Genomic DNA, 25,057 nt, shown 5'->3' with positions numbered 1-25,057 from the left:
AGTTTTGTGTTTATTATCGCCTTGATTTCGGCTGTGCTTTCAAAGTCTATTTTTTTCCCCTGAAGTTATTCTGTCTTGGGTATTGTCACCCTGAGGGAATATCTGCTCAATCTTTAAGATAGGCAAGAGATAAAAATACTAAAAATATATATCTTTGCATACATAGCCTAAAGTTGATTGACCAACGTTTATGATGTTTGGTATGATTAAACTTATTTTTTATTGTTCTTGTTTTTTGGGGCTTTTATGAATTTTAAAAATGAATAATAATGAAATATGCCTTATATTTGTAATCAGGAACAGTTTTTTTAAAGTGGAGAGATAGCTGCAGGCTTTTCTGCAAGAGTTGCTTATCAGGTTTTTGGGGAAAGGGAACGATAGTGCCAGAGAACTCTGTGACCAGCAGTAGGTAGAAGAGTCTTACAAATCTGGGGAAAGGGAAGGATAGTACCAGAGAAGCTCTGTGGCCAGGGGTAGGTAGAAAAGTCTCACAAATCTGGTTTTGTGTCAGCAAGGCATTTCTTTTCTGGCTGCTTAGGCGCTCTGCTGTAAGCTACCGGAATGTCAGATAGGATCATCGTCATTACTCTTTTGCACCGCCTATCGCTAAGGAGAGGTAAATGTATTTCTTTGACCACGACCCTCCTTATGCCTTCTAACTGTCAGGTTTTGGTTTATAGATTTCATCTTTGAGGAAGTAACAGCTTAATGTCAGGATGAGTACTGTTAGCTAACTTTCATAGCACGGTAATCTGTTAATAGATCTCTCCAGAATGGACTTTAGTCTGGGTCCTGTCAAAGCTGATTTGAAACAACATAAGCCATTTTTCTGTTTTGGATATGCTGGTATAACCCTCTTTTTACTTCCACTTCACCACCTCACCCACAAACATCCTGAAAAGCAAAAAAGTTATAATGGTTCTGGTAATTGGCAGTGATGGGTTAGCTCTTTCTGGGTCCTTTGTGTGGGCTTAGAGCCCTGTTACTGAGGTTGCTTTCTTTTTTAATAACTGGAATGTGAGTTCTGGGAGGCCACAGACCTTTTCTTTAGTCCAGTACTATATGTCTACTGCCTAGCATAGTGCCTGCCACATGTGTGTATGCTCAGTCATGTCCGACTCTTTGTTACCCTCATGGACTATAGCCCTCCAAGCTCCTCTGTCCATGAAATTTTCCAGGCAAGAATACTGGAGTGGGTTGCCATTTCCTCCTCCAGGGAATCTTCCCCAGCCAGGGATGGAACCCACGTCCCCTGCATTGACAGGCGGATTCTTTACCACTGAGCCACCAGGGAAGCCCTACCTACCACATAGTCGGTAATAAATATTTGTAGAGTGAGTAGCTTTGGCAGGAAGAAAAATGATCAAGAGTTCCTAGCTTTCCTGGTTGTAAGTAATGTTCACATTGTAAGGAGAGCGTGAGCTGGACCCTAGTTTCCAGTTAATTTTTTTCTGGTTCTGCTGCCAGTTTGCTATGAACAGTTATAAAAATGTTCTAGATTTTGTGGTAGATAAGTAAAGATGGTGGTGCTTTAACTAGTGGATGAGGTGGACTTGGAAAAGGAATGGATCTGATTGTCCAGAAGCAAAAGGCTGATATGGAAACAAAGGGCTGGCCCTGATTTGGGCCACAGTTTTAAGGACTGTTAAAATAATTGAATGGTTCCCAGGAAGATGTTTAGCTGTCTGTCATACTACCAGAACACTTAAGAAAAAAATCTTATGGGGGAATTCTTTTGTCTAGAAGAAAAGCAAGAATTACTTTAGTAAAACCTTGATTTTCATTTATGAATTTTGTGGGAAAAGAAGGTGTGAATGTTCTTTTTGATGATATACATTTTTATTCTCTATAGAAACATGGTCTGGATGATTTAGAGAGAATGATTTATTTTTTCTTTTCAGATGAGCACCGGCTTCACAGTGGCAAACTCTGTCTGATTATCCTTACATGTATTGCAGAGGTAGGTCTCACCAGCCTTCTGATATGAGCTGTTCCCTTACAGAATGCTCTCTTTTCTACCCTTCTCTCCAGTTCCTGTCTCTTGACTTTTAGGTACCTAAAGTTTGGGAGAGAAAATCTTCCTCCTTTATATTATCTCCTCCACTGGAATGTAAGCACCAGTAGGTCCTTTGTCTTCTTCGCCAGTGTTTTCTCAGTGTCTGGCACGTAGTAGAGGGTCAATTAGTATTTACTGCATGACTTCATAATGAATTCATATGAGAACTGCTATAATTGAGAACTGGAAGATTCTAGTTCTTAAGAGTTTGGAACTCTAAAGAGACTTACACCTCTTCAGAAAAAAACAGTCCTGCCCCTTTAGAACTATTTATGTTGAATCTTTTGCATTTAGCAAAATGAAAAAAGGAACTCAGGTTTCTGTGGGGAGAGGTGGAGAGAAAAGCTGAGGGATGAGCATTGGAAATTGAGTAAAGTTGGATTGATTGTAGTTCGATGAAGGACAAGAACCAGAGGGTAAATAAAGAAGAGAAGATGCAACCTGGGCTTTGGAAAGAGTCACTTTTGGTTGAATTAATTAGGCCTGAACTCACCTTATATCTTGTTGGCAACAGAGGTCTGGCAGAAATTGAGTCAATTTAGAGCTGAATTTGTAGTTTCAATCTCCTCCTTCACTTATTCCTTACTGGGATCTTTTCTCTCCCAAGAAAAATAGTTAAGGTGTGGTCCACGTGGAGCAGACATCTCCCTCAGTCTTTCCATTTTTATGTTTGCTGTGGAAAGTTGACCTACTTTTCACCAGGTTAGGAGTAGCTGTAGAAGAGCTGCTTATTAGCAGTGGGCCTGGTGTAATTGCTTTTCAAAAATCTTACTAAGAAAATAATTAAAGGAGTTGTTTTTCACAAATTGTAGCAGATCCTAGGAATTGGAATTTGTAGGCATGTCAGATCTTCAGAAAAGTTGTTGGGAAAGAGCCAAGGGATGTTTATTACTGATGCATGGTGAGAGTCTTTTGATTTTCCATCGGTCTTCAGCAAAGCCAGGGATATACGGGGTCTTGCCTATTGCCGCTGCCTGAGTAAGCAGTTTTCTCTTGCTGTGCCAAGCCTGTTCCCGGCGGAGCGCAGACCTTTCTTCTTAATCGCAGATCCTCATGTGTAGCCTGCACATGTGACCTGCAGTCCCTGTGCTCCTTGGGCAGATGGGAAGGAAGAGAGAATAGGAAGACAGATTCCTCTCAGCTTTTGTCTTAAGTGCCTGTGCCTTAATTTTTATTGTTTGTAATTTGCTTTGAGATTTTTGGCCAGTTAGAGACCTACTGGGAAATTACACTTAAGTGAAACCTCATGGCTTAAGTAGGGCTTGACATAAAGGCTGTAGTCTTCTCCCCTTAGCTCTGTAACTGGTCCTTGAAAGGAGTTCTTTTAAGACCTGTAAATCCTTGGACTTTAATAAGAGTATAGATTATAGATAGCTCTCATTCCCTTCTTATCTGTGTTTTTATTTTTATTAGGATCAATATGCCAATGCATTTTTGCATGATGACAACATGAATTTTCGAGTAAACTTACATAGAATGGTAGGTATGATTTTTACTTCTTGTTTTTTCTTAGAGGAATTTTTTTATGTTTGCAGGATTGGAGACGATGACATTGATCCTACTAGAAGAGATGTGGGTGGAAATTTATCCTAAAGGGCTCTTGCTTAACTGTTGTTCAGAAGACACATGCCCGTTGTTGGAATTTTTTGTGTGTGTCTTGGAGGTGTTACTTACTCAATAGAGGGTGGAAAGATCCACAGTCACATGCCCATGGCAGTAATATTATTGTAGAATGTATCAGGGGACTTCTCTGGTGGTCCATTTGTTAAGATTCTGTACTTCCACTGCAGGAGGCATAGGTTTGATTCCTGGTCAGGGAACTAAGATCCCACATGCCACCCAGCACGGCCACAAACAAACGAACTAAAAAGAAGCAAACAAACAAACAAAAAAACCCAAAAAGGTATATCTTGACGTTGAATGTATCAGTAATGTAGATTTCAACAAGGAGACGGGCCTAAGCCTTTTGTTTTCAGAATATACTGTGATCTTTGATTGGGTGATGCTAGATCCTGCTTATTAGATTTATTCATCTGAGAGGTGGAAATAGAGTATGAAGGATCAAGGAGTTTCCTAAAACTTGGAGTTATATTCAGAAATACCACCTTGAGGTTTATATTTAAAACTTCCTTTAAAAAAAGCTTTTCATTTTTTTTGAACTGCTAACTGTTGCTGCCTCTACACAGCCACATTCTCCCTTTTTCTTACTTATTATTTTAGCAAAGAAAAATATTAGTGTATCTCTTTTGTTGTCAGTAATGTCACTTGTATAGGTAAAATCAAAGCAAAAACAATAGCTTTCCCCTTGTAGTATGCATCAGTGCCCTGTGGGGCTGTGGTCTTGCTGTCAACTGTGTTTTTGTCCCAGGCCTGCATCAATAACTGAGAAGCACTTATATGTCCTCCCTGCCTCACCCAACACCCACCACTTGAAAGAGAAAGGAAAGGTAGCTTCTCTGTAGTGGTTTTATTTTATTATTGATGTTTCTTCTTTTGGCCAGGCCACGGATTTTATGGGATGCTAGTTCTCTGACCAGGGATTGAACCTGGGCCCCCAGCATTGGAAGCACAGAATCCTAATCACTGGATCACCAGGGAATTCCCAGTAGTAGTGATGTTATTTGCATGAAAAAAAAAATGATGGTGAACCATTGGATGTTAGTTCAGATGTCTTATAATCTCATTTCGTATTTGTGTAAAGCCTATGAGACACAGGAAGAAGGCAGCAGACAAGAACCTTCCCTGCCGTCCGTTAGTATGTGCAGTACTGGGTGAGTATCATCAAAATGGGCATGTTTCTGAGCCAGTGATAGGTTTTCATGTTTAAGATAAGGGATAGATCCTGTTTAATGTGCTTCCTCCTCAGAGAAGAAGTTACTAGTTATATTTCTTTCCTGGCCTAAGGAACCATGTTTCTTGTTGAGTTTGATAAAGCAATCCCAATGAATTTAATGTTCAATTAAAGGGTGCCCCTGTTCAAAGAAAAAGTTCTTTCTAGGGATACAAATATCTAAGCTTGATACATAAATTTGTAAACTTTCTTATACCTGATAAAGATCTCAAATTCTTCCCTCCATTTCTTGGTCCAAATTGATGTGTCAGTGGGCCAGGAGGCGAAAGTTCAAGGTTTAGACATACAAAACTTCCTCTGAGTAAATTAAGCTGAGAGGAGGCTGACAGAGCTGACAGATAGGGGGCTGTATTGCAAGTAATTTTGTCTGCCCAGAATTCTGCATTTTCCTCAGGCGAATGATCTGAACTCTTAATCCCATTTCACTATAATATTAAGCCCTACTTCCTAAATCTACTTGATTTTAAAAACAGTAATTAAGACTATATAGTAAGCCTTTATTGACCTAAACCTCCCCAGACCATTTTGGTCAATATCTGTCAAGCTGAGTGTGATAGGAAGACAAGAAAGACTGACATAGCTTTAGAGTTTGAGTCTCTGGTTACACAGATGTGATCCATAATTTTTTCTCTGCTTGCCTCATCACTTGGTTCTCAGAATATGATTTCCCTCTGGCATTTTGCATTAGTGCCATGGTATGAAATATCTGTACAGTGAAATCTCCCTTGTATGTGAGTTTATTGGCAGGTCAAAGTATCCTTCTGAAGTGGGAGAGTAAACTAATTTTCTTGTTACCTTACAAGTGGCAGGTGGTGAAAGTGTTGCAAAAAGTACCTTATATAAAATAGATTTAAATGCATGTTAATAAAGATGTGGTTAGTTGATGCCATTCAGCATGGGTGTAAGGTGTACTGATAAAGTTTTTCTCCCAACTCCAAAGGCAAGCAATGAATTTCATTCTGATTGATCTGATTTTTCTCTTTTTCCCATTCAGACCTGATGGTGGAGTTTATTGTAACACACATGATGAAGGAGTTTCCTATGGATCTCTATGTGTAAGTACCATGGTTCATTTAATGTGTGCAAATCTATTTTATAGAATTGAGTGTAAGAAGTTTAATAGTCACAAAATTTTTATGTATACTTCACTTCAGGAAAAGCACGTATATATGCAGAGAAGTGTCAAGGAGTGTTTCATGGCCTGGGTTTATACATTTTTCCAGAAAGAGGGTAAAGCACAAACCACGTATCTTCATTATCACTTTTAGGCACACTGCATGAAGAATAGGGCTGATATGTTGAAGCAGAGATCATGGGTGACTCTTGTATCCAAAGATATGGAATACCAGCAACCCACTTAGTCATCCCTAGACCTTGGCATCAAAGGAGTCAGCAGCATTTAGATGGTAGGGAAAGGCCAGAGAGAGAGAGATCTTTTGGTTCATTCTTAGCCTACATTGTACAAGCAACCTAGTCAGAATTCCACTAGCTAGTTAGGTTGTGTATATATAGTGGCCTGGCTGGGAGTCTCCTGCCTCCCGAGAAGATCTGATTGTCTGTCACAATTCTTTACAACCAGTATAACTAGAAACAACTGAAAGTCTTCATATTTTAATAAAGTTTAAGCCTTTAGGCTTTCTTGCTTCTTAGCTATTTTAGCATTCTTCTTTTCATTAATGCCTAGGAACAGCTGTGCCATATTAGTGTGATCTCAAGTATATGTATTTTCTTTATTCCTTAAAACACATCTGGATTCAGTCTGACAACAGAATTAGTACCTCCACTTTTTCAAGTAAGAGAGAAGTTTGGTGCACAGCAAGCTTAATGTACCTCATTCCAATGCTGAGCCTGGGATCTGGGGAGATACGAAGGATTTTACTCTGAACAGAATAGCTCTAGTTTTTAGACTTATTTGTAGGCTGCTGCTGCTGCTGCTGCTGCTAAGTCGCTTCAGTCGTGTCCAACTCTGTATGACCCCATAGACGGCAGCCCACCAGGCTCCTCTGTCCCTGGGATTCTCCAGGCAAGAACACTGGAGTGGGTTGCCATTTCCTTCTCCAATGCATGAAAGTGAAAAGTGAAAGTGAAGTCGCTCAGTCGTTCCCAGCTCTTAGCGACCCCATGGACTGCAGCCTACCAGGCTCCTCCGTCCATGGGATTTTCCAGGCAAGAGTACTGCTGCTGCTGCTGCTGCTGCTGTTGCTGCTAAGTCGATCTAGTTGTGTCCGACTCTGTGCGACCCCATAGACGGAAGCCCACCAGGCTCCCCCGTCGCTGGGATTCTCCAGGCAAAAACAGTGGAGTGGGTTGCCATTTCCTTCTCCAATGCATGAAAGTGAAAAGTGAAAGAGAAGTTGCTCAGTCGTGTCCAACTCTTAGCAACCCTATGGACTACAGCCTACCAGGCTCCTCCATCCGTGGGATTTTCCAGGCAAGAGTACTGGAGTGGGGTGCCATTGCCATCTCCGAGAGTACTGCTACGTATTCTTAATTTCCTAGGTATGAAATAAGATACAAATTTTACTTTTAGATAAGTAGTTTCTGGTTTGCATTTTTCTGTATCTTTTGGTTGTTTAAAATTAGTTTGATCCTTTATTTCATGCATTGCGGGCAGATGCGTTACCAACTGAGCTATCAGGGAAGCCCCTTATTGCAATTTAAAGACCATGAAAAGCTGCTTTTTTTAATAACACTTATCAGATGAATTTTCTGCTTATTTTAGATGGGATTGCTTAACGTCAGTACCTCAAGGATTATATTTGTTTTGCTACAGGCTTTATTTTTACTTATTTATCTTATATTCTAGTTCTAGTATATAGTTGTTTTTTTTTCTTTGTAATATATTATTATAGTCTTAGTTTACTCATTTTCCAAGGAAGGAAACTGAGGCTCTGAAGGTTAGATTATTCTGTTAGTAAGCACCAGTGTCTGGAGTTGAACCCAGGTTTTCTTACAGTAAATCCTAAGTTGTTCCCACCCCTTGGCAGGTGTATTACCTATTGCTGTGTAACAAACTACTCCAAAACATAGGTGTTTAAAGCAGGCATTTATTACTTCACAGTTTCTGTGGCTCAGTGATCCAGTAGCAGCTTTCAGTATAGGGTTTGATATAGGCCTCAGTCAATATGTTAGCTTTACTGGGGCTCTACTGGGGCTGGAGAATTGCTTCAAAGCTCACTTACATGGTTGTTGGTAAATCTCAGTTCCTAGCCATGTGGGTTGTTTGACATGACAGCTGACTTTCTCCAAAGCAAGTAATCCAAGAGAGAAAGGAAAGGAGAGTGAGAGCCCAAGATGGAAGCCATAGGGCCTTTTATAACCTAATCTCAAACAACATACCATTTCTGTTGGTCTCACAGACCAAGCCTAAAGCAGTGTTGGAAGGGACTCTGTAAGGATGTGAATCCCAGGAGGTGGGGTCCATTGGGGGCCATCTTGTGGGCTGGCTACCACAGTTGCATATGTACATTGCATCACCAAGATTCAAGCTTGTCTGTCGAAAGAGACTGTGCTCTTTCTTAACTACTAGTATGATAAATGACAAAAGATTTGTACAGGGTGACTAATACTCATTGGGGCATCAGAAAAGGCTGTGCTTGACCTGAGTCGTGAAGAAATAGTAGGCAAGTTTTGTATGCAGAGGAGAGGGGAGCAACACCCCAAGCAGGGGACCAGCATGTTCAAAAGCTTGGGGACTTGATAGTGTGGCCTACTTTGGAGAATAGAAAGAAATTCAAGAGGATTAGAGTGTAGGGTGCATGGAGGAAGGACAAGAGAGTAGAAAAAGTGTTACCTGAAATAAGTGGATGATGGGTAACAGTAGAAGGTGGGGATGACATAAGACTAAACCCTCACATCCCAGCCAGTGAACCTGATCTTCCCTCTTCCCCCTGGTTCCTGCCTTTTTTTTTTTTTTTGCTTTGCTTTGCTTTCTCAGTTCCTTTTCCACCTGCTTCCTAATTGAATGTCCTGAGGTTAGGGAACATGGAGAAGATAATGAGGCATCAAGCTGACAGAGGCTGGGCAAAAGGTCCCACTCTCAGGCTGAATTCACTTTCTCCATTACTACCCCTGGGCATATTTCCATATCTGCCTCCCCCACTTCCAGCCATCTTTCCAGTTTCTGGCATTTGGAGCATCAAGTCCTTTTTAGGTGAACTTATCTGCTCCCAGCTGGGCATCAGGCCAAGTTGCTGCTCTCACTTCTCATTATATACTGCTTTTCAGCAGCATACAGCACAATGAGAAATTGAAAGTAAAATGAATTTCTACCATTTCAGATAAGTTTGTAATCCTCCTGGTGAAATATGAAGCAATACAGAATATGGAAAGACTTAATACTCAAGCCAGAATCTGGGTCAGAAACAAAATAGTTTCATATCTGTGTGTGAATGCTGTAGGTAAAGTAATAATAGAGAAAGGTGCTTATACAGAAAAAAAAAAAAAAGTTTTGCTTGGAGCAGTAAGAGGTAGGAAAACCCAACCAATTAATTTCCTTTTCTGGCTGCTACTCTTTGATTCTTGCTGCCAACCTCTACTGCTGGCACAGGATTGGGAGTTAGGGGAAATGGTCTCTGAGGAGAGAAAACTCTCCTTTAAATTACTCCTACGTGGAAAACTTGGACACTTTCTAAATCAGGAATTCTCAGACCTGTGGGTAGAGACTTCAGTAGACCCCACAAGAAGAGTTTCAAGTTAAAGTCGAACTGTCTTGTGTTGAAATAGGAAACTGTTACATGCATAAAAGAAATGCCCTAAGCTGTCGGCTTGGAGTCATTCAGCCAGCATATCTTTAAGATCATAGCAGTTTTTAAAATTTGCATTCTGTTTGGTAAGTAATATAAGTTACTGAGACCACAAGGCAAATAATGTCCCTTGTTGGGTGGCTGCAGGAAAAAGAACGGAGCTTGGAGTGGATATAAAAAGCCTTTGAACCAGAGGGGGCTGGCACCAGAGTGTGGTAACATAGGTGGTGTCTCACTGCTGCTCCACAGTGGCTCAGTGCTGGGAGGATGTTGTCAACAGAGACAGGGTGCAGCTGTCCAGATCTAGGACGTGTGAGAAGTGCTGGTGTCCAGGAATGTTCTGTGTGTGGATGGTCATGCATGGGCAGTGGCCAGCCACCCTTGCTGGCTGCAGCACCGTTTTCAGCCCCAGGGAGGGACCTAATGACTGTCAGTTTAATGGCAAATTGGTAGAGTAGTTTGTATTTTCCTGAGTTAAATCATGGCTCAAACGAGGGCATCCTGTAGCTACTGACAGCTGCATCATGTGGAAGATCACACCACAATTTCTAAAAATCAGCAAATGGTTTGGAAAGTATTAGGAAGATTTACACTACAATTTATATTACTTTGTAAGTGGTTTTGATACAGTTTATTTAGAGAATGTGTTAATCGCTCAGTCATGTCCGACTCTTTGTGACCCCATGGACTGTAGCCCATTGGGCTCCTCTATCCATGAAATTCTCCAGGCAAGAATACTGGTGGGGGTTGCCATTCATTTCCTTCTCTGGGGAATCTTCCCAACCCAGGGATCGAACCTGGGTCTCCTGCATTGTAGGCAGATTCTTTTCCGTCTGAGCCACCATTCTGTATTCTGTATACTCTGTTTAGAGAATAAAAGGGAATTATTTAAAAGTTTTGTCATATGTATTTATATTTATCTGGTTTGTAAAATATTTTTAATATATACTGAAGTCTTTTAAGAGAGATCTCTGTCACATAGTCCTCTTATAAAATTCGGTCTGAAAATCTCCTGTAAGACCACTTAGAACTCTGAGGAATGGAAAGAACAGAGAGATGTGAATAATGAGGCAAGTAGAATAGGCTAGTGAGGTAGCAGTGCAGGCCCATTCCATTATTGGAATTATTTTGAAAACTTGCAGGACTTTAACTTACAAATTTATTTCTCTTCATTTGTGTCTTTGATATGTTGTCAGGCACTTTAATATCCTTGTGTCTCACTCCATAAAGGGAAGTTTGTTGTGTTTTTGTTGTTGCTGTTGTTGTCAGTGGTGGGGTTGTTTTTTTTTTAACCCCTTTTTCTTTTGCCCTCTGCTAAGAGGCCCCAAAAATTAGCTGTCGCCATTTTTGCTTGATTTCATGAGCTGTCAGATTGATATCCTACATATTGATATGATGTCTGCTGAAGTTAGTGGGATCTCAGGATACTCTGTCTCATATTAAAACCCCAGAACCTGAGAGAGTCTTACTCTCACCTCTAGAAGTATTGTCATTCAGCTGAATTTCAACTGCGGCATGTTAGGTATGGAGAAGCCACTTTTTGCTGCACCCTTTTACCTGGCTTATTTCTGTTTCTTTTGCTTAATTCTTTGGTGTCAGGAGAGTTTTGGGAGAAAGAGCCTCTTTATTTGCCTGAAACTAGCAGACTATCTAGATCTGATTTCCAGGAACTTGAGAGTTTAGTTTTGACTTAAGTACTAGATCTTCATTTGGTTTACAGTCAGTATTTATGGAATGAATGAAGTTAGGTCTGACAGTTTCCTGTGAATCTTTTGGTTTGTGTGATGAGCTTGGGGCTTCAGAGCAATATGTTCCAAGACTTGGGCCTCTTTCTTCCCACCCCCAGTCTACTTTCTGTCTCTGCTGCTAAGTCACTTCAGTCGTGTCCGACTCTGTGCGACCCTGTAGACGGCAGCCCACCAGGCTCCACCATCCCTGGGACTCTCCACTGGAGTGGGTTGCCATTTCCTTCTCCAATGCAGGAAAGTGAAAAGTGAAAGTGAAGTCAGTCGTGTCCGACTCTTAGTGACTCCGTGGACTGCAGCCTACAGGGCTCCTCCATACATCTGCCTATTTTGGACATTTTATGTAAATGAAATTATGTATTATATGATCTTTCATGACTGACCTTTTACTTAGCATATTTCCAGGATTTTATTCATGTTACAGTGTTCCTTTTTATGGCCGAGTAATATTCCGTTGTTTGGGTGTACAACATCATTTCATTTATCCATTAATTAGTTGATAGATATTTGGGTTGTTCATACCTTTAGCTGTTAGCATTAAAATCTATATTAATTTGGTTTGCAAAAACAGAATCTTGTTGGGGAGTTCCCTGCCAGTCAGTGGTTAAGATTCCACACTTCCACTGCAGGGGCACAGGCTCTAGCCCTGGTTGGGGAACTAACAGCCTGCAGCCACACAGGTGCCCCCCCCCCCCAAAAAAAAAAGAACACAGAATTTTGTTTTAATGTACCTTTTTAAGGTGAAATTGAACATTATAGGAAAATGTTAACTTTCCATATTTTTCCTCTTTTTTGGGGATGGAGGGATTTGTTGTCCATTGCCTTTGCCCAAGTTTCTTATTAGGTGTGTTGTTATTTTTTCTTATCAATTTATATAAACTCATATGTATTAAGCATAATAACCATTTCATGTCACTTGTTGCAAATGTAATTTCCCATATTTGGCTTTTAATTTTAATCATTACAGCTTCTTTATTCAAATGAGATTTTTATTTTTTCAAATTTATTTTAAAGGCTTTAAAAAATGTTTATTTTGGCTGCAGTTGGGTCTTAGTTGCGGTACGTGAGATCTTTGTTGCATCATGCAAAACATTTCTGCAGGACCTTTTGTTGTGTTCCTCTCTAGTTGTGGTGTGTGGGCTCAGTAGTTGTGGCCCGTGGGCTTAGTTGTGCCACAGGATGTGGGATCTTAGTTCCCCAGCCAGAGATCGAACCTACCTCCCCTGCATTGGCAGGTGGATTCTTAACCACTGGACCACCAGGGAAGTCCCAAGATTTTTATTTTTAGGAAGTAAATTTTATCAATATATTCCTTTATACATTCACTCATAGCTTTTTAAGCTTTCAGAATTCTTCCCCAGAGATGAAAAAACATTTTTTTTGTTAGGGTTACAATGTTTAAAAATGTCTTTCATTTTTCAGTTTATTTGGAAATATTCTCAAAAGCATTTTTGTTGTTGGGATGTGAATAATGTTTAATAGTCCAGTGATCTAGAATAGCACTGCCAGTATAATTTTTGTGATTATAAAAATGTTCTGTTTTTCTGTGTTGTCCAATATGGTAGCCACTAGGCACACGTGACTTCTGAGTACTTGTGGTTAGTGCAACTGAAGAACTGAATTGTTAATCTAACCTTTAATGTAAATCAAAATTTAAATATTATTTAAAATTTTATTTACATTAAAAACATATTTAAATAGATCTAAAGTCTTAAGTTCTTTACTTTTACATCTTTGCATCCCATGTTTGCAGTCTCGAATGTAGTCTCATTTTGGTTCATGGTGCATTCTTCCTCTGAGGAAAGATACTCAAGGGAATGGTAAAAGTAGTGCCTAATTGAATGCTGACTTAGATGTGGTTATAACTCCCTTCTTCTAGAGATAGGGGAATTAGCACAAGTAACGTTGTGTGTGTTTGGGGGTGGGGCTTTTATCCAAGAGAAAGTTGCAGAAGTTCCTTTCTTTCCCATGTGTACAGCTTCATATCCAGTGTTTTTTGTGGTCTTAGCAAAAGTTGCCTTGTTAAAGAAAGGGTATCTGTGGTGAGTTGCACCGTAACTTTAGACTTATTCCAGTTTTTCTCTTTTTCTGTTCCAGGCGCTGCATTCAGGTAGTACATAAACTACTTTGCTATCAGAAGAAGTGTAGAGTACGCCTGCATTATACCTGGCGGGAGCTCTGGTCAGGTAACTTTCTCTTTTGAATTCATCATCTTTTCCTATATCTTTTATGAGCATCTGTGCCTGGGCATAGATGAATTTAAAACAAACAATCAAACAAACTTTTTAGTTTGTTTAGGATGCTTGTATTTTCAACTCTTCTTTTTGTCATTTCAGCCTTGTTATAATCCAAACATGGGCATGTCACATATATATCTATTTTATACTTTCTCTCTTATTCCTTCTCCCTGTATTTTTTTGTCAGCTGGCAGAAACAATTAAATATTTCTTGAGTTCCATTGATTCTTCCATTGAGGAGTCAGTACAAACTTGGATTCTCTCTTGGTTCCATTTGGTAACAGCATATGGACTATAGGGAGGCTTCTGTGTGTTTCCTGGGGATGAGTAATCCCAGGAGGAATGTCTTAGGGAGAGGGGGTGGGGAGGGGGTGGAGAGATGGGGGAAACCCTGTTCTTTGTGTTACATCTGGCATTATTACTGTTTACAGACAGTGTCAGTTTTACCACTCCCCCTGTGCCAGAGACAAAAACAGCAAATTACAGTGTTTACTTTTGTCTTTGCATCCATTTGGTAGCCCAGTAAAGTTACTGCCACCCCTGTGGGGGGAAAGAGTGGCTCTTCTCTAAGGGTACAATTAATACTGGCTTGCCACCCCTTTCTTTTGTTGCATCTAAATTGGAGGTTTCAGAAAAGCAGAGGAGACATGTTTCCTGAGGCATTTGCTTGCTGATAGGTCCTGTGGCTTTTGTGACCTGATAGGACAATAAAATCTTCTCCAGATGATTATAGTGGTAAATTGTTTGCCCCACCCTTGGGAGAGCTTCTCTGTATTCTGAGCAGAGAAGTGTATGTGAGTGTCAGAGGCTTTGTGAGAAACAGGCCAGTAACCCCACCCCCTCCCATGGAATTCATCTCACTTGTTGTGACACATGGTTTCCTCCCAACCCAATTTGGCTTTCTAAATTTAGTCCTTCATAATGGGAAGTAGAGATCTTTAATTAATGGATTAGCAAATTTGCAGTTACTGCCTATAGTGGTGAAGGGGGAGTAGGATAACAACACCAAGTGGCAGTAGTGGCATTTTGATATTTTAGGAGAAGAGTATGATTATGTGAGAGTTCAAAATTGAGAGAATGTCAGAAAAGCTAAAGAGAGATCAAAAGATTGAAATGACTAAAGTTTGAATTTCTTAGGTTGGAACAATTCTTTTTAATATAAAGGACTCTTTGGTTGCCTATGCATTAGTTGTATGATTAATTTAAAAATTTAGAATTAAAGAGAAAACACAAAAATGATGCAGATCTCTGGACATTAGTGTAACAAGTACAAATGGTGTATGCCTATAACTGGGATGAAGTTACACATTGTAGTACTAGAGTGGATGGCAGTAGTAATTTTGCCTGCCTTTGATTCTCTTCTGGTGTTGTTTTCTCTTTTATTCTATCACCTTTACTTTCTCTCCTAGCTATCCTTTCTCTTGCCCCTGGGAGCTCTCTGGCTTTTCTCCTATCCTTTCATCAGTTGTCCTCTTCCTCATTTTCTCCTCTTCTCTTGTCTTTTTCATTGCCTTCTCCTGTTCACGCTCGTCTGTCTCCCTCGGTCCTAGGGTTCTGTTTATTGTCTTACTCTCTTGCATTCTGTCCTTTGTGCTGTTGTTGTCATATGTTTAACTTTTATGTATTTTATAAACCCCAAAATACATTTCCATCATTTTTATTTAAAGAGGCAATTATCTTTTAAAGAAATTTTAAAAGTCTTTTATATTTATCTTTTCTGGATCTGCTTTCCCTATTCTGGTGAGAAACTGAAGCAAGAGACCATTCTTTATCCTGTATTGACTTTATTTCTTTGAGTACTTCATGTCATGTTTAGCTCTGTGTATAATTATTTGCTATCTCAGGACTGATTGGCATGCTAAGGCCCTTGATAGGTTGAGAGGAGGTGTATATGAGTGTCATTAATGAGGCTTGGATGGCTGCTTGTTCCAGGCATAGGCATTTGTACTGGAGTTCTCTGCCAGGTGAGGTTAGCTCCTTTTCTGTGTAGACTGGGTGAGCCCCCCTGGGATTTGACTCCCTGTGTTCATACATGGAATATATATAGTGAGATGCAGAGCAGCAGGTATTAAGGAAAGCTGCAAAATACTAGACTACATCGGATGCATCAGAGCCCATAATAATGTATAATATTGTAATCAGTGAATATAAATGTGTCTATGGTGGATCCACCCACTCCTTGGCTGGTAATACCCCTCATATGTCGGTTTGCCTATGTTTTCATTCTTTCTTTGCCTTCTAGACGTATAGATTTGAGGGAGGTATGTGAAACTCATCATGGCAAATATGCTTATGTATACAGAAGCTTGCCCATACATGTGCTGCAAACTTTAGTTGAATTTTACTTACAAATAAAACTGGTAAGGCATGTGTTGTTAGGTCAGACACATGAGAGACCTCATGTGCCCGGGAAGCATGGATGGCAAGTGCCTTTTATTATTTGGAATGAGAGTGTTTAGTCTCACTGCTCTTTGGTTATTTTTATTCTTATACTGTTTGACTACCTCTTTCTTTTTGGGGAAGTAGCCAGGGATCCCCCTCCAAATTCCTATATGGAGTTTTCTGGTTTGGTTTTATGATAAGGAGGAGGCAGCTATATTGGTTGGGGCTTTAATCCTGCCTGATATGTTGGTTTTACAGATGTAATCCCTGACCTACTCCCTGCTGCCATGGTCTGTTTATATGATGCCTGTCACCATGGCATCTGAGTATATGCAGAAATATATTTAGGCTAATCTCAACTTGAATATAGAAAGGAAAAAGTCTTGTCTTTCTCATTACCCTATTTTCAGCAGTCACTGTTTCCACCAAGTTATGGGAAGTTCAAAAGCTCTTCTCTGACCTCTAGGCTACACAGACTTCCTATTTTGAGTAAAAGATTAGGTCTTAAAATGCTCCTCTGATAAAGATAGAAAACCGAGTTTTAGGGTGAGATCCTAGTGAAATAGTTCTTTGCTTTTGAGAATGTAATGAAAGATATCTTTGCATCCAGAAAAATGTCCATTTGCGCATATATATTTTGCATATAATTTCAGAGAGTTCATGGACCTTCTTCTGAAGCCCATCCATGATCCAATGTTAAGCATCTCAGTCTTTCTGTGACAGATTCATGTTGATATATGGCAGAAACCAGCACAACATTGTAAAAGAAATTATCCTCCAATTAAAAATAAATTAAAAAAAATTTTTTTAAATAATAAAATACAAGCCAAAAAAAAGTCTCAAGTTGGAATCCAAAGCGGGTGGGAGGAAGAATCTCTGTCTTAATTTTAGCGACTGGCCTCCCAATTCTGTCTTCACAAACATCTTTATATTTGGTTAGTTTTTCTTTATTTACTGACTGTATTGCATTCCTCCTGGGAACTTTCGTTTTATCTCTGAACTTGAGACTAAAGACAATGTTGGTCACTATGATTGGTTTCCTGTTATTCTCACAGAACTCTGGGCTTCTGTTTTAGCATATCACATTGTTATGCTGTGTTTGCACATGTCTGTACAATGATTTGCTTAAATTATTTGTTTTTCCTTTTAAAAAAAATTCGTGGAGGGCAGGGCCTGAGTTTTAATCATTGATTTATTCTCAGCGCACTACTTGGCTTGTAACAGGGGGTCAGAAAATATTTGAGTGAATAAATAAATGGATGAATAGGTATGTAGAATTTCCATTGATGATGAGTCAGCATTCTCTTAAGGCAGCACAGTGTTGTGTTTGTACTTCAAAAAAAATAGTATTAGAATATTTGTTTTCACTTGTCTTTTGAGCTGACTTCATCACCTTTTTATTTGAATTGTTGGTGTGAACAGGAGTGGTGGATGATTTATCTTTCCTTTGTCACTTTCTTCCTTACCTCCAGACACATGGATTGCTTTTAACCAAGTGAAAATGGAAACTTAGTTTCTAAGCCATTAACCAAGGAATGGGCGGAATGTTTAGAGAGAAGCATATAGTTGTTAGAGGGAAATACTTGAACAGAGAACTTCATGGAGTCAGCTTATTTTACTTCCATTGCAGGCAGAAGGGGCATTGGGGAGCCAGCCTGCGTTTAAATAGTGTAGCTTTCCACAGTCTGAAAACAGGTTGATTTAAAGACAGGTTTAAGTTGGCATTTTATATTTGGCATATATCTGTGGATCACAGTCCTTCTTACCCTTTCACTCTGCCACATATCTGGGTGATAAGTCATTATTTTTATCACCATTTGTTGGGGAATGTATAGAAGGATAAGTGACTTGCTAAGGATTATGGAAACCAGACACTAAATAGTCATGATCAGGACTTAGAGTTCCTGACTCCTATGCTCAGAAGCAGATCACTAGGCAACATTTGCCTCTCTGCAAGAAGAGAGGCCCCCAAAGCCCCCAAAACAATCTGTTCAGCTTCACTGTGCTAAATAGCATCCAAAGCATTCACAGCTTTGTGAAAAAGAGAAAAATTGTACTTGGCCTGACCTTTCAGATACCTACTGGGAAAAATAGAAAACTCAGAGAGTGTCACAGCTTTCTGGATCCAGCTGGCACACTCATCACTGACAGAAGTCTGTGGCTTCATGGTTAGGTACACCTTGAGACTGGGAATTGAGAGCTTTCATTGCATGCTTGTTATATTGTAGGTGTTATACAGGACTGGAAATTTTCAGGAGAAAGACTGACCTGAGCCATAGATATAGTTGGCAGTTCTTGTATGGGTATAGCTTTGACAGTTTGCCAGCCCCTCCTGATTTGGGGAAACTATCCTTTGAGTTTTTAATTGTCTGCTTCATTTAGTTTGGTTACTTTTTTAAACTTTGTATTTTGATATAATTATAGACTCACAGGAAGTTGCAAAAATAGTACAGAGAGTTCTTGTACCCTTCACCCAGATTCCTCCAATGGTGACATCTTACGTAACTACGATATTGCTGCTTTAAGTTTTGAAGAGAGTATGCAGGTGGGGAAGAAACATAGCAGTAAACAGCTAGAGTATATGGCAAGAGGAATTTTGGCAGCTGCTATTGCTATTTTGTTCTTAAAATTGCTTTTTAAATTGTTCTTCTTTTTTTCCCCAAATTTTCTCTGATTTAGGGGAATCTGTTACAAGATGTATTCTAGGCTTGATGTGCCTAATTAAGACTGCTCTAACTTCCATGTGCAAAAATATGGAGGCTTCTTTCTTCTGTGGATAATCAATTCTTCTTAAAGTTAGAATGTTCTAATGTGGGAGCATTTGAAGGTGTTTCTCTCTTTTCATAATTTTGTTATGGAAGATCCTGTATAGCAGTGTACAAAGCCCCAGGGCAGAAAAAGAATGCCAGGAAACCTTTTTTCCCTTCAAGTTACCACATTTGGCTAAATCTAAACTTTATACTATTTTGAATCTTTCTCTTAGAATCTTGGCAGAAGCAAAAGATAAGAATTCTTAACAAGTTTAGCCTGTTAGAAGGAGAAAAAGATTCCCACCTAAAAGAGTGAGAAATCTCTGTTCTTTTCTCTGCACAAAAAGGCACTTCCCATCCAGAGAAATGTCAACTCTGGTAGGCCCATTAGCATCTTGTCAACTAAAAAAGGCAGAGGAAAGAGTAGTTGTGCTTTTGTTGTGCTGCCTGTACTGGTTGTGTAGGAAAGTGTCATTTGATTTCATAAGGTATCATCATTCCCTGGATCTTGAGTGAGCAGGACAAGTTTCTTAGTGGTTTTTCCCTCATTTGAGCAGAAAGTAAAGTTCTTGGTTCTACATCAGATGGCTCCACTGAGTCATGGTCTCATTAACTGAGATTTCTTCAAGGGTGATTTTGACTCTTTTTCATTTGGTCAGTGTTTGAAAAAAGCAGTAGGTATCTAGGGCCCTAGAAAAAGATGGTGGCCTCTAAGCATGCTTAGTTAGAAGCAGCTGCACAGAATGTGGAGAAGGCAATGGCACCCCACTCCAGCACTCTTGCCTGGAAAATCCCGTGGACGGAGGAGCCGGATGGGCTGCAGTCCATGGGGTTGCGAAGAGTCAGACACGACTGAGCGACTTCACTTTCACTTTTCACTTTCATGCATTGGAGAAGGAAATGGCAACCCACTCCAGTGTTCTTGCCTGAAGAATCCCAGGGATGGCGGAGCCTGGTGGGCTGCCGTCTATGGGGTCGCACGGAGTCAGACATGACTGAATCGACTTAGCAGCAGCAGCAGCAGCACAGAATGTGTATGGGATCTTGCATTGCTCCATATGGGAGCAATGGGAACTTTCATATAATAACTTACTTTCATGGTAAGGAGGGTGGGTGGTAACTGTGAGGACTGCAGTGTCCCCAAGTAAATGGGGAATTGGAGATAGTTGAGAATTTTATTTTCTTTTTTAGCAGATACACTTCATTTGCAAGGAAAATGGTAAGACAGAATCTAACTTCCATTTAAAGAAAGGATTTGTTCTTTTCTCCAGTTCATCTAGGACATAGAGCCTTTAGACAGCACAGGTTGTTGACGTACTGACTTTTTATTGTGCTAAAATACACATAACATAAAATTTACTATCTTAACCATTTTTAAGTGTATGTTCAGTGGTACTAAATACATTCACACTGTAATGCAGGCATCACCACTATTGTTCCCCATAACTCTTCATCTTCTAAAACTGAACCTCTTCCCCTTTCCCCTCAGCCCCTGGCAACCACCAGTCTATCTTCTCTCTTTATGATTTTGACTACTCTTAAGTACTGCATGTAAGTGGAATGATTCAGTATTTGTCTCTTTGTGACTTGACTTATTTTACTTCCAGTATCCTGAAGGTTCAAGAAATAAGATTCCCCCCTTCTTGCAGAGTTATCTAATTTTTGTTTATTTTTATTTATATATTTATTCTGGCTGCATTGCATGGCTTGTGGGATCTCAGTTCCCTAACCAAGGTTTGAGCTAGGACCTTCGACAGTGAAAGCCCAGAGTGCTAACCACTGGACCACCGGGGAATTCACTGTTACTTTTGTTTTTGACTGTAGGCTCTGTCTGTACTGAGGATCAGCCTGAGGTGTAAACTTAATCTTTTCTTAGATCTTTTATGAGCTTTTTTCTTGGGCATGTGCAGTCACTCTCTAATTTTCCTTGAATATACAGTTGTTTCTGAATGTCCTAGTTTTTGTTTGTTTGTTTGTTTCTGAATGCTCTTCTTGATTAATGTTTTTATTGTCCTAGTATTTACCTTTTCTCTTTAAATGGAAGCATAGTTGATTTACAGTGTTGTGTTAGATTCTGCTATACAGCAAAGTGACTAAATTATACATATGTATTTATTGTTTTCCATTATGGTTTATCTCGGTATATTGAATATAGTTTCCTGTGCTGTACATTAGGATCTTCTTGTTTATCCCTTCTGTATGTTATAGTTGGCACATGCTAACCCCAAACTCCAATCTATCCCTCCCTCTCTCACCCTCCTTAGCAACCACAAGTCTGTTCTCTCGGTCTGTGAGTCTGTTTCTTAGATAATGTTCATTTGTGTTGAATGTCCTAGTTTTTACTGTCTGGCTCCTGAAAGAGGAAAAGCAAAAAATGAAGGTGGGGAAAAAAAGGGGCACTGGCCCCTTAGGCCTAGATGTCACTTATCTGTGGGGGGGACAGGCTTGTAACAATAAGGGGAAGTGCAACAAAAATGGCTGCCCACCTATTTGTCTGCATCTCTGTGATCAGAAGCAGCAATCAGTGATCATAGCACAGATTCCCCAGTATTTGGAAGATACGGCCCTTATTGCCGTATCTGGGAGCTGGTCCACCCTAGCTCCTGCAAGTTGTGTGCAAGCTGCTCTAGAAACAGGTGCACAGTTGCTTACCACAGGCCTGGGATTGGGGATAGGTAGCTGCATGTACTAAGAGTTGAAATTGACCAAAGTGAACCAAATTTACCATCCAGATTTTTCTGTAGAAGTTTCAAACCTTCATCAGAGCCCAGAGTTCTACATAGTTACGTCAGACAGATTCTGCCAGGGCAATTATTGTCCTGGCAGAGGATTCTGGGAGAGAGATTGCTGATGTTTCATGTTCTGCCATCTTCCCAGAATTCTCCCACTGGGTATACCGACTTTTGTGCTCTGTTCACCTGGAGAGGCTCGTAGCATATAACCAAAGCCGTTTCATTTTCTTGTCGGATTCATTGGTCTCTGTTTCAGTAAGGTGCTTGGGTTTAACAGCCAGCCAGATGCCTGTATTCTGAGAACGCACCTAGTGCATTTTTAAATTATTCTGTTGGTCAGTGTTGGTTTCTAAGTCCTTCCTGTGCCACTTTGCTGACTGACAGTGAGCCTACTGATTGCTGGCAGTGCCCCTGAGTAATTGGTGATTTTGTGCAGAGATGTTCGAATTGCTAGAGTTTATAGTGCCTCTGGGGTTTCAGAGGCATTGCCTTGTTCAGTTCAGTCGCTCAGTCTTGTCTGACTCTTTGCGACCCCATGGACTTCAGCATGCCAGGCTTCCTTGTCCATCACCAACTCCCAGAGCCTACTCAAACTCAACGTCCGTTGTGTTGGTGATGCCATCCAACCATCTCATCCTCTGTCATCCCCTTTTCCTCACGCCTTCAATCTTTCCCAGCATCAGGGTCTTTTCCAGTCAGTCAGTTCTTCACATCAGGTGGCCAAAGTATTGTTTGAGCTTCAGCTTCAGCATCAGTCCTTCCAGTGAATATTCAGAACTGATTTCCTTTAGGATGGACTTGTTGGATCTCCTTGCATCCAAGGGACTCTCAAGAGTCTTCTCCAACACCACAGTTCAAAAGCATCAATTCTTCAGCGCTCACCTTTCTTTATAGTCCAACTCTCACATCCATACATGACTACTGGAAAAACCATACCTTTGACTAGACAGACCTTTGTTGGTAAAGTAATGTCTCTGCTTTTTAATATGCTGTCTAGGTTGGTCATAACTTTCCTTCCAAGGAGCAAGCATCTTTTAATTTCATGGCTGCAGTCACCATCTGCAGTGATTCTGGAGCCCCCCCCAAATAAAGTCTGTTACTGTTTCCATTGTTTCCCCATCTGTTTGCCATGAAGTGATGGGATTGGATGCCATGATCTTCGTTTTCTGAATGTTGAGTTTTAAGCCAACTTTTTGACTTTCCTCTTTCACTTTTATCAAGAGGCTCTTTAGTTCTTCTTCATACTAGTGCTATTTGTAGCCTGTCCTTTGAGTTCTTCTATGTCTGTCCTAAGCTAGTGAGGTTCTAAGTATTTCTCTTCTATTGGTCACTGTGAAGTTACCCATTTTCCCTAATGATCAGGTTTTGCCTTGGGATCTGTGGCCTCTCATCCTAACTCCATGCCAGGCCACAAAATAGGGCCTGGCTTAGTCTTGTCTTTGCTTTCTATGTCTTTGTCTTCATAGCAGGTAAAAGCTGTTCACAGAGACTGCTCTCTCTGACCTGATTCTTCAGAGACATTTATTTGTGCTCTGCTCTCTGCCTCCTTCCTGTTTTTAATCTTATTTAAATGTCATTCACTTGGTTTTGTAATTAAACCTCCCCTCTGCTTCTCTGAGGCAGGCGCTGAGCTACCACTTAATTGTGTCTTCCCGTGGTTGGCTTGTTCCTCTCTGCACCTGGTTTACCTCAATGTGGGGAGAGGTTTTAGTTCTGGAGAAGTTTCCATATCCATTATTCACTCCACGCTTCTACACGACAACATGGTTTGCTGCTTGCTACCTTCTTTTCCTCCACTTAAATTCAAAGTAGAATAGAAAAAGTCTGGGAAAGTCTTCATTGTGTCGGGTATATTAATGCTAGGAACAGCTCTGTGAACAAGGTTCCTTGTGCAGTGAGGTGGCCTTGTGTCGGACAGCAGGATTCTCAGGTGGGTGGTATTGAAATCTTCACATTTAAAAAACAGATTGGCTGCTTTTGCCTCTGTGAATTCACTTGGGACGCAGGGAACTGTCAGGGTACCCATTCCTGGCTCAACTTTCCAGAACCTGTGCACTATCCTTTGTTCTACTTGTGTTTGCATACAGAAAAGTCAGAACTTCTGCATCCTGCTGCCATATTTGATGCACAGTACTCTCCAAGGAAAGAAACCTGGAGAGCTAAGTAGGAGACTGACACTTGCCTCTAGTACAGAGTCAAAGAGGCAACATCCAGGCCAGAATAATAGAGTGTGTAGCCTTTCCCTTCTCCAGAGGAATCTTCCCAACTCAGGGATCGAACCCAGGTCTCCCACATTGCAGGCGGATTCTTTACCAGCTAAGCTACAAGGGAAGCTCAGGGATACTGGAGTGGGTAGCCTATCCCTTCTCCAGCAGATCTTCTTGGCCTAGGAGTCAAACTGGGTTCTCCTGCATTGGAGGCAGATTCTTTACCAACTGAGCCATCAGGGAAGTAAAGAGGCAGCAGTTGCAGCTAGTTTATAGTTCCTGAAAGCGAATCCAGACACTTAAGTTTTCAAAGTGCTTGGTGGACTTTCCAGTGAAGAAACAAATGTGTATGGAGCACCCACTTCCTTACAACTTAAACTTGTTGAATGTGTAGTGGAATACCTCAGATGTTTCACTGACATAACTTCTCTATTTTTCACTCAGTGCAGTTTAAGAGTATTTGAAGCCAGGGATCTGGATCCTCCTTTAGTAGGAATAAAAAAGATTTAGGAGTCAAACCCAGTATCCCCAAGGATTTCCTAGAATATTGTTAGAATAGTTGACCCTTAAAGAAGTTGAGGTTTTGAGGTGCTTATACCCAGCCCCCCACTCCAACCTTGTCAAAAATTTACCTATAACTTTACAGTCTGCACTTCCTACCAGCAGTCTCACATCTGTGGATTTGACCAACCACAGATCATATAGTAACATAGTATACATTTATTTTTAAAAATCTAAGTATAAGTGGACCCACACAGTTCAAACCCAAGTTGTTCAAGGATCAACTGTACTTCAGTGTGTTGTTAGCTTTGACTATCAGCTTTGATGATTATTCTGAAAACTGCCGTGGTATTGTCTTGAAGGCTGTGCAGTGCTCATTTTGAATTTGTATTCTTGCTCAAGTGTTCATGACTCTCTGTTGATTGAGTATATTGGGTGCCTTTTATTTTCCCATCAAAACACTTTTGTATGTTTGGCTCTGTACTCAGTACTGTGTACCATGATGTAAATTTCAGCCCATCAGTTATGCTGAGGTTACAGAAAGTTGGGATGGAGTATTTGCAGGGCTCATGCTAATGTCTGTGGAAAGAAAAATATTGGCCTCTTGTTTTTCAATTGGTAAAACATACATAAAATTTTATCATTTTAAGTGTAAGCTCAGTGGCATTAAGTACATTCATATTGTTGGGCAACCATCTCTTCCTTCCGTCTCCAGAATTTTAAAAGTTTTCTTAGACTGAAATTGTATCTATTAAACAGTAAGCCTGTATTCCTCCCTGTCTACACCTCTAGCAACCACCAATCTGCTTCCTGTCTCTATGAATTTGATTTCTCTACGTCCTGCATGTAAA

General features: G+C 40.3%; 1 protein-coding gene across 8 annotated transcripts in view; it reads left to right on the top strand.

Annotated features, from left to right (window-relative positions):
• ARMH3 (armadillo like helical domain containing 3) overlaps positions 1–25,057 on the top strand; it is a 177,844-nt gene that overhangs the window by 39,483 nt on the left and 113,304 nt on the right. For all 8 annotated transcript variants that reach the window (XR_011564263.1, XM_070780706.1, XM_019988465.2 and 5 more), the window contains 5 exons: positions 1,902–1,960; positions 3,470–3,535; positions 4,758–4,827; positions 5,902–5,962; positions 13,495–13,583. Coding sequence is in view for 7 of the 8 variants with exons in the window: in XM_070780706.1 (XP_070636807.1) it covers positions 1,902–1,960; positions 3,470–3,535; positions 4,758–4,827; positions 5,902–5,962; positions 13,495–13,583 (345 nt within the window). In the remaining variant the exon portion in view is untranslated. The remainder of the gene's footprint in view (positions 1–1,901; positions 1,961–3,469; positions 3,536–4,757; positions 4,828–5,901; positions 5,963–13,494; positions 13,584–25,057) is intronic.

This window comes from Bos indicus, chromosome 26 (genome assembly GCF_029378745.1).
Source record: "Bos indicus isolate NIAB-ARS_2022 breed Sahiwal x Tharparkar chromosome 26, NIAB-ARS_B.indTharparkar_mat_pri_1.0, whole genome shotgun sequence".
NCBI lineage: Eukaryota > Metazoa > Chordata > Mammalia > Artiodactyla > Bovidae > Bos > Bos indicus.
The sequence above is the reverse complement of the archived record's forward strand: the minus strand, read 5'-3'. Positions and strand labels throughout refer to the sequence as shown.